At 41.6% G+C, this 12,005-nt stretch overlaps 1 protein-coding gene across 1 annotated transcript in view; it reads left to right on the forward strand.

Annotated features, from left to right (window-relative positions):
- Positions 1 to 6,885: 6,885 nt before the first annotated feature.
- OTC (ornithine transcarbamylase) overlaps positions 6,886 to 12,005 on the forward strand; it is a 38,877-nt gene continuing 33,757 nt past the window's right edge. Inside the window, exon 1 of the mRNA XM_074946281.1 lies at positions 6,886 to 7,053. Within this exon, the coding sequence (XP_074802382.1) occupies positions 6,977 to 7,053 (77 nt within the window). The 5' untranslated portion in view covers positions 6,886 to 6,976. The remainder of the gene's footprint in view (positions 7,054 to 12,005) is intronic.

Raw genomic sequence — 12,005 nt, forward strand, 5'->3', positions numbered from 1 at the left:
CAGACACTCCTGCAGGTGCCTGCACCTTAGTCTGGTCTCCCAAACAACTCATTGAACAGCTACTCCCTTCTTGAGAGAGAGAGAGAGATCCTTTGTAAACTGCCAGAGTTTTTTTGTTCTTCTGAATTCCTGAGCTTTGGTCCATCAAGACAAACCTAGTTTTGCAGGTTGACTAGGGAAAAGTAAAATCTTTAAAGCTAAGAAACCAGGTGTTGTCTTTTACCTCTCAAGTGTTTGCTGAGGGGTGGCTTATCTTGAGTCATTCTTTTTCCTTTCTGCTTGTTTTCCTTACAGCCCCCAATAAACTGAACCTATCTATTCAAGTAGTAAACATCACAATAACCAGGTCAACATACAGTATTTATAAATTATTACAGAACAGCTCCATGACCATCATAAATGTCATGCAACAATGGTACAGAATCAGAGAAGGCGTCTTTCTCCACTTTCTCTGTGAACCAGAAGAATTATTAGAATAAGGAAAACAGTATTTTCTCTCTCTCAAGCTTCTGCGTAGAATCATCCCCACTCCCCCACCTCACACACACTCCACCTTTTAAAGAAACAGTACAAATATCCTCAGAGACACCTGAAACATGTCACACCTCATAACATTTTTAATATTTTTAGGGTGGGGAATTTCTCGATTAAAAGAAGATATGGGATGCATTGGTGAAATGAGAAATAGCAATCAAAGCATGGGCTGTGGGTGGAGACCCCCTTCAGTGAGGCTAGCCCCAGCTCTGCCCCTTCGGCCCACATGCCTCCTCCACGCGGCTGGAGTCCTTAGACCCCCTGCAAACCCCCACCCCACACGGTTGGGGTCCCCATGCCCAGAGGAGCCCCGGGCCAGCCGAAGCCCCGAGCCCACCCCACCCCACCCCCCGCCTGGAGGAATCCTGGGTCAGCTGCAGCTGCACCTCCCCTCCTTGCCCTCCCCAGACCCCAAGCTGCCCGAAAGGGAAAAGTGTCTCTCAGGTCCAGAAGAAGCTTTTGATATGTCCCATGCAGGTTCCAGGGTGGCTACAGAGGTCACTCCTTGATCTGCACAAGCTGGCAACTGACAAGAATGACCCTCATTTGTGTGACTTCTGTTCATCAGTAATCTCCCTGGAGTCCATGGGGCATAATAAGTCAAAAACATCCCCCCAAAACCCTGCAACTGAGGGTCCGGAAGGCACAGCAGTTCCAGGGGAGGCTGCCTATTATACCCGCCACCCATGAATCAAAGGTTCAACTAAGCAAATAAATGAACACAAATTACTTTGCAACTTGACTTACTTAGCAAAGTAAAGAGGGTAGTCAGATGCCAAATACAGTTTATGAAAGGGATGAAATTTGGAACATTAAGAGGAAGTAGTTTTTGATTCCAAGGTCGAATGAATAAAAGAAAACATTTTTTAAAACAGTCTCAGGGCTAGCCCTTGTTTTCTGGGCAAACAAGCTGAAAAGGAGGACAATAGCAACTCTTTTTGATGATGTATGGGACTGTCATAAATATAAAGGGAAGGGTAACCACCTTTCTGTATACAGTGCTATAAAATCCCTCCTGGCCAGAGGCAGCATCCTGTTACCTGTAAAGGGTTAAGAAGCTCAGCTAACCTGGCTGGCATCTGACGCTATAAGGGGACAAGATACTTTCAAATCTTGGGGGAGGAAGGCTTTTGTTTTGTGCTCTTTGTTTACATGGTTGTTCTCTCTTGGGACTGAGAGAGGCCAGGCAGAAATCCATCTTCTCCAACCTATCCTAATCCAAGTCTCCAATATTGCAACTAGTATAGGTAAGCCAGGCAAGGCAGATTAGTTTATCTTTTGTTTTATGTGAATTTTCCCTGTCCTAAGAGGGAGGTTTATTCCTGTTTTCTGTGACTTTAAGGTTTTGCCCAGAGGGGGATCCTCCGTGTTTTGAATCTGAATACCCTGTAAAGTATTTTCCATCCTGATTTTACAGAGGTGATTTTTACCTTTCTTTTTTTTTTAAATAAAGTCCTTCTTTTAAGAACCTGACTGATTTTTCCATTTTTCCAGGGGTTTGGGTCTTTGATGATTTTGTAATAAATTGGTTAGAATATTATTCTCAAGCCTCCCCAGGAAAGGGTATGTGTAGGGTTGGGGGGATATTTTGGGGGAAGACTTCTCCAAGTGGGCTCTTTCCCTGTTCTTTGTTTAAAACGCTTGGTGGTAGCAGCATACTGTTCCAGGACAAGGCAAAGTTTGTACCTTGGGGAAGTTTTTAACCTAAGCTGGTAAGAATAAGCTTAGGGGGGTCTTTGATGGGGGTCCCCACATCTGTCCCCTAGAGTTCAGAGTGGGGAAGGAACCCTGACAGGGGCAATATTAAAAGGCTCTAGAGGGAGCAGTGTCCAGTCTGCCTAAGCTGAAAAAAAGTTAGCATAGAGGAGGTCATTTGAGAATGGTCAGATCAGATATAAAAGAAGGAGGGAAACTGAAAAGATATGAGAGATCCTGAAGGTAAATTAGAAATCTTGTCCATTTCAGTTTTGACTGAAACCTGAAAATGCTGTTTTCTAGAAGTTAGGATGTTGTGGATGTTGGCCTTGGCTCTTGCAGTAATTTTGTTTGGAAAACAGTTTTTAATACAAATGTGTCTGTAAATAAAAATACAATTATGGTACTCAAAATATAGTTCCTAATTTAAAACCCCATTTCTAAGTCAGTTTTTAAAATTACACTTTATTTTATAATGTGAATGATTTTTTTTATAAAACAAACACCATCCAGCTTGGGCCTCATGCCTCAGAATGTACTCTGGGTCATCAAGTAAAACGTCATACATTATCACATGTCCCTGTAGACCAGGGGTCAGCAACCTTTCAGAAGTGGTGTGCCAACTCTTCATTTATTCACTCTAATTTAAGGTTTCGCGTGCCAGTAATACATCTTAAGGTTTTTAGAAGGTCTCTCTCTATAAGTCTATATTATGTAAATAAACTATTGTTGTATGTAAAGTAAACAAGGTTTTTAAAATGTTTAAAAAGCTTCATTTAAAATTAAATTAAAATGCAGTTCTTATCAGTTTAGTGAAGTGGTTCTTAACCTAGGGTGCGAGATGCCCTTTCTGGGGGTGCGAGACATCTGAGATTTTTTTAGAAGGTAAATCATCGAAAACACAAATTAAGCACAGGCACATAAATACAACTACTTTGTTTCATCAGACCTATGTATTTATTAACATACATTTTTTAACCATTACTATAATATACAAAAAGCCTGAGCAGGGCAGTCAGGGGGCAGGGGGTCCCGGGAGGGGGTGGTCAGGGGACAAGGAGCACGGGAGTGGGGGTTGGATGGGTCAGGGGTTGTGAGGGGGGCAATCGGGGGCAGGAAGTGGGCCGGTTGTTTGGGGAGGCACAGCCTTCCCTACCCAGTCTAGTGTATTAAATTTCTCCCTGTAGCAATGTGTTACTTACAGTGTACTACTTACGGCTGCCAGTCCTGGTGCTCTGCAAGTAGCACATTCCTACGGGGAGAAATTTAATACACTACAGCAGTGGACAGAACCCCAGGCCGGCAGCGGGCTGAGCAGGGGCAGTGGCCGGGACCCCGGCTGGCAGCAGCGTGCCAGTAAAAATCGGCTCGCATGCCACAGGTTCCGACCCCTGCTGTAGACAAAAAGAGATAGGGAACAGACACTCATGGTAACTAATGCAAGTCATAAGGTTGCCTGAACATCAAAGAGGTCAGATGACATGGTACAAAGAACTAAGTTTCAGCGGTTTCTGGCGTGATCAGAATCCAGACTGGTTCTTGTTCATAGCCGGCTAGTGCATAATATGTATGCATATACTCAGCACTGCCAAACCCTAGCATTCACTAATCATGAGTCAGGTATCCAAAAATCATGAGATTGCAATATATAGATATATATTTTCACGTTCTTTTTACTTGCCTTATAATTCCTGAACTTTCAGGGTGCACCTAGGGCACATTTTCAAGCTTTTCTCCATAGTCATGTGGGCTACAAACTTACTTTAAAAAAATGAATCCTGAAATTCTCACATAATCTCCTGATTCCAGGAGCTGGGGCTTTACGTAAAAGACCAAATATCATGAGACTTGCAATAAAGTCATAGGAGTTGGCAACAGTGCACATTGTATTGAGCTGTAACTATTACGTGCCTTGCTTAAAGAAAAATATAGCAATCTATACTCTAAAAGTGCATGTACAGTACCTAGCAAGAGCAGGTCCTGGCCCATTACTAAGGCTGCTAAATGCTGCTGCAATATAAATAATATAATAAAAAGATGAGTTTGCTGATGATTCTGCTTTCATCTCAGTATTTTTAAATGAATACAGTAGTCAAAAGAGGAAGCCCAGTGACAGAGGAGGAAGCAAATATTTTTATACTTTATTATATTATTAATTATTATTATTACACATTACCTGATTGCATCTAAGGCTGCTACATTTGTATTCAAGGACAAGCTGAAATACTCTTGTCACTACTGAGCTTGTAACTGGTGAAGTTGTAGTCCTTCCATTGATTTCAGTGGACATTGGACTGGGCCCTTTTATTGCCAGTTCACATTATATTCTATAGTTTTAAAATACTGCTGCCAAATGTTGAGGGAACAAATGACTGTATGTCGACAAGCCTTAATTTTCCTTCTGTCTATGGTACTGAGACACCCTCCCCCCCAGCCTCCATCACTGTAGTATCTGAGTACTTCATAATCATTAATATCTTTATTTAGCCTCACAACACCCCTATGAGGTAGGGAAGTATTATTATCCCCATTTCCTAGATGAGGAACTGAGAAATTAATGGCCAGATTTCCAAAGGTATTTAGGTGCCTAATGACAGAGAGAAGTGTCTAACGGGATTTTTAAAAATCCTTAAGAAGGTTAGGTGTCTAACTCTCATTTTATTTCAATGGGAGTTAAGCACCTAATCAGCGTAGGTACTTTGAACATCTGGCCCCAAATTGAGTTGTGAAGGTCACACAGGAGATCTGTAGCAGAGTAGGCAATTGAATCCAGTAGGTCTCTCAAATCCCAGCCTAACCCCCTAACCACTGGACCATTCTGCCTCTTTAATTAAATTATTTTCTCTGCTGTCAGCAATACTTCACTATGAGAGGGCAAAAAATAAAACAGATTTCCTTGCAAAAACACTTTAACAAAATATAGAGCATTGCCCCAACTAGGTTGGGCACATGGCATGTCCCCTTGCCTTCTCCATAGAGAATACCAAAGAAACAGTGAGAGACAAGGTGGGTGAGGTAATATCTTTTATTGGCCCAACTTCTGTTGGTGAAGGACGAGCTTTGGCGCTACGCAGAGCTCTTCTTCAGCATTTTGCCCTCCAACAGGAGTTGATCCAATAAAAGATTTACTTCACTCACCTCGTTTCTCTAATATCCTGGGACCAACAAGGCTAGAACAACACTGTACACAAAGAAACATGTCGGCCATTAAACAAAAAGACAACATTTTGCTTGTTGATTAATTAGGAAGCTTTGGAAAGGTTTGGACTAGTTTATGGGATCATCACAAAACATTAAACAAATGTGATCATGAAAAACAGAAAACTGGAACAAGATTAAAAAACAAAGAAATGAGGATCAATTCTTCTTCTCAATTCAGTGGGAAAACTCCCATTATTTTCAGTTGAGGTAGCATAAAACCAAAGTTACCAAGAATATATGAAGCTTCTAGATGAGATTCAGAATGTAGCGGATAAAAAAATGCGATCAAAGGAGCATATTTTTCAGTACCATAATTTACCAAGTATAGGGTGACCATATGTCCTGTTTTTGGCCAGGACAGTCCATTTTTAAGTCCTGTCCCAGCCATTCCGACTTTTTTGGCAAAAGTGGGCATTTGTCTGATGTGCTTTTGCCAACTTGATCAGTTGGCAAGAGCAAACAGAACAAATGCCCACTTTTGCCAGAATAGTAGGGTGCGGAGTAATGTGCGGGGTGGGGGAGGCAGGGCTCAAGCAGGGTGCAGGAAGGGCTCAAATGAGCATTGATCACGCCCCAGCCTCTCAATGGGGAGGGAAGGTGGCAAGCGGCTTGGGCCAGCCCTGCAGGCAGGGAGGGGGCGCTTTGGACTAGCCCATGCAGTGTCCCATTTTCCCTTTAGGAAATATGGTCACCCTAACCAAATATTGTAAAAAGAAAAGGAGTACTTGTGGCACCTTAGAGACTAACAAATTTATTTGAGCATAAGCTTTCGTGAGCTACAGCTCACTTCATCGGATGCATACTGTGGAAAATTTCCACAGTATGCATCCGATGAAGTGAGCTGTAGCTCACGAAAGCTTATGCTCAAATAAATTTCCACAGTATGCATCCGATGAAGTGAGCTGTAGCTCACGAAAGCTTATGCTCAAATAAATTTGTTAGTCTCTAAGGTGCCACAAGTACTCCTTTTCTTTTTGCAAACACAGACTAACACGGCTGTTACTCTGAAACTTGTCAAATATTGTAAGCAGCTTAAGATGAAGGGGTAAATTTCCAGGGACAAACAAAATTATTAAGCTCTTTACCCTCATTGGGAATCTTACATGTAGAGCACCGTGGCACAATTTGAAAGTTTACTCCTAAAAGGCAAACTATTTTAGAACACTTAAAAATAAATTTTGCTGCTCCACATTCTTCTTAGTCTGTATCCACCATCTTACTCTCATGTACAAATACCTAACAGCATGGCATTGTTAAGAAATAATATTGATACTGCCATAATGTAATGCTCCCTCATGCAAACGCACAATGCGTTGTGCAACTGATCTTGTGAGAAACATCTAGCTGTAAAATCTGAATAAGGGGAGATTCAACCTCAGCTCTCAGCTGGCTGAAATTTCACAACTAGGAAAATACAAGATAAGGTTGCCTCATCATGATACTACCTTTGCTCTCTCCCTGAAGCATAAGGCATTCTCTGCTTCATAGAACTTCAGATTAGTTGACTTTGCTCCCTGGACTAAGGCAACTTTCATTCTAAAAGAAAATGCTCTTTAATTTGCGAAACCTGCTCAGTGCTGCAACTTTAAGAAAGAGCAGCAAGCAACTGGTGCAACATTTTCGGTAAGTGTATCATTTAGATTTGTCCTTCAGTTAGCAACATTTTGAATCATAAACCTGGAAACTAAAGTAATGAGTTCTGTAGAGAGATCAGTATCTCAGCTAAAGGCCTCCTTCAGCGTTCTTAGAGCTGTTTTGCTCTTTGTTTTCAGGCAGCAGACTGTAATTGCACATGAGACGGGAGGGTTTTTATCCTTTCACTTTTCAGTCCTTGTGGAATCATGTTCCATTCTTTGCAAATGGTTAGCAGCACACACTGAAATATTTGTTTTTTCTTAAATTCAATTAATCTTTGAGTGCTGGAGGTACCATCATCACGTATCATAAACGCCCAATCACATATCTGAATATAATGTAAGGGACTGTAATTTCTGCAGACAAGTATTTTGATCAAATATTGAAGGGGAAAATTCTCCTTTCACAGCTTCACGGTGAATTTCAGCTCTAGTGTTCTGCTCTCTCTCCATATAATCCATGCATGCAGGAAGAGCATAATACCAGGGTCAAGACTAAGCATGGAGATCTGAGAGCAGCACTTGGATGTAATTGTTTCAACAGTGTAGATTGGGCATCTCATGTGGGCCTCTGAAAAATACATCTATGACAATATTTAATTATGCCATTTTCAATCCTTGTCACAACTTGAAGAACAAGTTAAAATTAGAGATTTAGGGCTTGACTCTGCATCACTGAGGTCTTTATGTGTTTTGACATTGACTCCAATGGGAACAGGATATAACAAGTTTTAAGTGTTCAAAAACTTTATGCAAGGGTTACATACGCACAGATCCTATTAAACTATAAAAGTCATTTTCACTTGTCTTCTTTCTCCTTTGGACCAGTTTGAAAATGTTTTCTGAGCTCTCTGATTTATTCATCCCCGCATATGAAGGATGCCCTGTAGTAGTCCAGCTTTGCATTTGCATTGTTGGTGACTAGCAAAATCTTGCTTTGGTTAGCAAACTTGATATGGACGTCATTATGGGGAAATAACTACAGTGGCTCCGCTTTCTCAGATGTGGCCACATAACTTAATTGGGCTCTCTATGCTATTTTTACAGACTCACTTTTTTACCATAACTACCTTCTAAATCGGATTATACGGGAGACTATGTTAACACAACCATTACTAACTTAAGATATCACCGTAAGCTCTGATCAATGCCAGCTAACCAAATGATGGTTTAGGGCTCCAGGAAGTCAACCAGTTATGATAATGATTTAAGGAAATTGCCTCTCTCATTCAAAAAGAAAAAACCTATTTGGCTTATGATTTTTCATATTGATTTTGCTTCCCTGTATACCAACTGCCACTAGTATTTATTTGGTCAGTTATGCCTCATTTGAAAAGACACTGGCAGCCCTGAAAGGAACACTACACATTGCTGAGGACCATAGCTAATAAATCTTGAAGATCAGTTTGGGTCATGCAGAATTTGGCTGAAATTTTTTTAGGGCTGGAAACAATAAAATGTTAGAGACAACTCAGTGAGGGAGAGTGGAGTGATTGAGGAGCAAGAGGTTGCAGAGCCATAGAAGTAGAACTCATGCATGGGCCCCAAATTCTGGTGACATTTAACATTAGGCTTCAGATTTATCTGCTAAAAACCTGGGAGTCAAATATTTGAATATTTCCATTTGCTCCCCAGAGCCATTCAGAAAAAAGCAAACAAACAAAAACCCATGCCATCTCTTTATGTTCCAATCAATTCAGTGACCTGCTCACCCTGCCCTAATCTAAAAAAAGGGAAACAATTAAGAAACAAAGTTTCCTTACAGTATATATCCATAAAAGTTAGAAGCAGAATCACATTTAAGCTGTTATTTAGTCTGCCTTGCTATTTTATTTTTCATGAGATTGTGAGAACTACCCAATACATATGAAGGCTCAAAGTCAAATCTGCTCTTCAGTGTCCAAATATATGTCAGTGTGTATCTTGTAAAATCAGGTAGAGCACTTGAACATATATGCAAATAAAGGATTTTGCTGGTTATACCATACCTGTATTGATTGCAAGGTGCTTTGCAACTGAGTGCTTTGTGTGATTTTTAGTTGTTTTCTTAGTTATTCAATTTGAAATTTTATTTTATTGCTTTATTTTTATAGTATTTTATTTTTAAGTTTTGCTAGACAAAGGTATAAATAGATCTCAATAGCCCACAGGACCTATCCCTTCAGAAATATCTTGCTAAGAACAACAGAACACATAGATTTAAAAATTAGGATCTACTAGTTTGCTGGGTTAACAAACATTGTGAACTTCAAAGCCAGATTTTCAAAGGGATTTAGGGGTCTAGATATATGGCTAGGTATCTAGTGGGATTTACAAAATCTCCTAACCATGAGAGTTAGCTTTTGTATATTGCACTAGATGAGTAACTACTACTAGAGCTGGCAGGAAAATGGAATTTCCCTCCCAGTGGAAAATTTCCATGTTTCGAAGAAAAAAAATTGTTCCAAGTCAGGGCAAAGTCAAAAAAATCAAAAATATTTCTGGAGAGGGAAATTCTGAAAAATTCCTTTCTGAGAAAACCAGAAATGGGAGACTTCAGCTTGATCCTTGCTGCCTGACTCCAAGGGTAGCTGCCACTTTGTGTTGCCTGACTCCTCAGAGAGCTGTCTGCTTGCAGAGTTAGGAAGCTCCAGGTGGCAGCTGCCCAGCAGGCTGGGGATCCTGGGCTATCAGGAAACTAAGCAGGCTGGTTTCTATGGAAAGTTTCAATGGACGTACCACCTTCCCACAGAATGTTTCCACAAAGCAGCATTTTCTGGAGGAAAAGTTCTGTCAGAAAATTTTCAGCCAGCTCTACTACACATGTCTTTAGGTGCCTGTCTTTGTAAACCTGGCTCAGAGCTACTAAAATACAACTAATAGATGTTTGTTACTAAGCAAATGTAAAATAATTATTGGTGAGGTTTCCAAAAGTGCTCCAGGTTGGCCTTACTCTGCTCCCATGGAAGTCAGTGGGTATTTTACCATTGCTTTCGCACAGTTATACCAATGCTTGTGAAAATTCCATCCTATAATAACCTATCAATGCCAGATTTAAAAAACAATGTGGGCTACTCTAGGGTGCCCATACGTCCTGTTTTGGCTGGGACGGTCCCTTTTTTAAGCCCTGTAAGTTGGCAAGAACAAATGGGACAAATGCCCCCTTTTGTCAAAAAAGCAGGGTGCAGATGAATATGTCAGGGGATGAGCAGCGATGCCAGCCCCATACAGGGGGAGGTAGGGCTCGAGCGAGCAGCCATGCCAGCCCCAGCCTTGCGCTGAGGGGGCAGACAGGGCTCGCAAGCAGTTACGCCAGCCCTGTGCGTGAATGGGTGCTTGAGCCATCCCCGTGTGCGGGGAGTAGGGCACTCGGGCGAATGCTCAGGCCAGACCCATGGAGGTTGGGGGGCGCTCGGGCTAGCCCCACATAGTGTCCCATTTTCCCTTTGGTAAATACGGTCATAAGGCTACTCTTTATTCCTTGTCTCTATGCTATACATATCCCCTGAAACAGGTGTCACTTTTTTTGGGGGGGGGGAAACAATCCAGTCTGATGCTGTAGTTATTTCATATGCAAAACTCCCTGATGTTGTGTGTGAATGTGCAGAATGAATGCAGGATCAGGCCCAGATGCTAGTGCACAGTACTAACCACTTCTGACCAGGTAGAAATCTTTTTGAATCTTCTGAATCATTTTAAATAGGAAAGTTTTCAATTGACATTCCTGTGCCAACGTTGGCGGAATCTCTTTTTGTGCTAGATCCTCCACCCACTGACATCCATGGCTGTTCTGCAATTGACTTCAGTGGGAGCAAGGTTGCAGCATATATCTTTAATGGCTAGAATAGCCTCTTTGGGGATAGTTTTCCTTGCCCCTGGGGATAAGAACCAGGTTAGCTTAGCGGTGGATCCAGTGGTGACCCAGCACCTCCCTGCAGCCCACCACCCCTCTGCATGAGAGCATATAGTGAATCCTGATAGGCTGGGCTTTATGCCACGCAAGACAACTGCCCCACATCCTGCCCCTGCTTGTGCAGCTACTGCATCATTTCCATTGCAAAGAAGCCCCCTGCACCAAAAGAGTTGAGGACAGAATCTACCTGGTGGAGCAAACATTTTTAAAGGGGTCAGTAATAAAACAGTGTTTAGAATGGATATTTTCAGTTATAGGGAGAACTACTGCTTCTTGGGTTGAACATGTGACGGACTGTGAGATCTGTCGTATTTGCACATGAAGATTTAAGAACTGCAGTGACTGTGTGTGGTACCACAACTGTAAGGTCTGGAACCTCGTGTGTGCAGAGTTCCATGGCTTGCCTATGCCAGGAGGATGGTAGAAAAAGAGTCCCACTAGTTTGACATGATGGTAAAAAGACAGCAGAAGCCTCGAGAGCTTCATGTGGCACTGGTGCTCCCATTCAGCTCAACTGCTAGTAGCACTCCTGGGGATTTTTTTGTCTGAAATTCCTGGCCTCAGAGACCTGTCAGCTGGAAGCAGTTTCAACTGAGCATTGGCTTGAGGCTGAACTCAGGAATGGACTGGAGTTGGAAGTATCTGCAAATAAAACCCCACTAACTCCATTCATTTATTGTTTTATTCTTCTTGGTGTTTTGACTCTGATCTAATTAAAGTCACTGCAATTAATGAGAAAGACATACTTGGCTTAGGACCTTCTAAGCTTTAGTACTAGTGAAGTGCAAGTTGTGTTATAATAAAGAGGGTTGCAGATATAATCAGTCCCTGTTTAGCAGAGAAAGGGTTAAATTACCTATCAGTCTCCATTATTCGGTTTAAGATTATAGGAATATTGGCTTTACTCTGCTGTTTGATCAAGTCATGTGCCATGTAAGATAATATGAACTTTGCAGTGTCACTTCTGTGGGAGACTATAAACATTCCATTTCATCTGGTTCTGGAATGAGCCCTCAAACCTACTCCCTTCATCAAATATTGAGCAATGA

This window comes from Natator depressus, chromosome 1 (genome assembly GCF_965152275.1).
Source record: "Natator depressus isolate rNatDep1 chromosome 1, rNatDep2.hap1, whole genome shotgun sequence".
In the NCBI taxonomy this organism is placed as follows: domain Eukaryota; kingdom Metazoa; phylum Chordata; order Testudines; family Cheloniidae; genus Natator; species Natator depressus.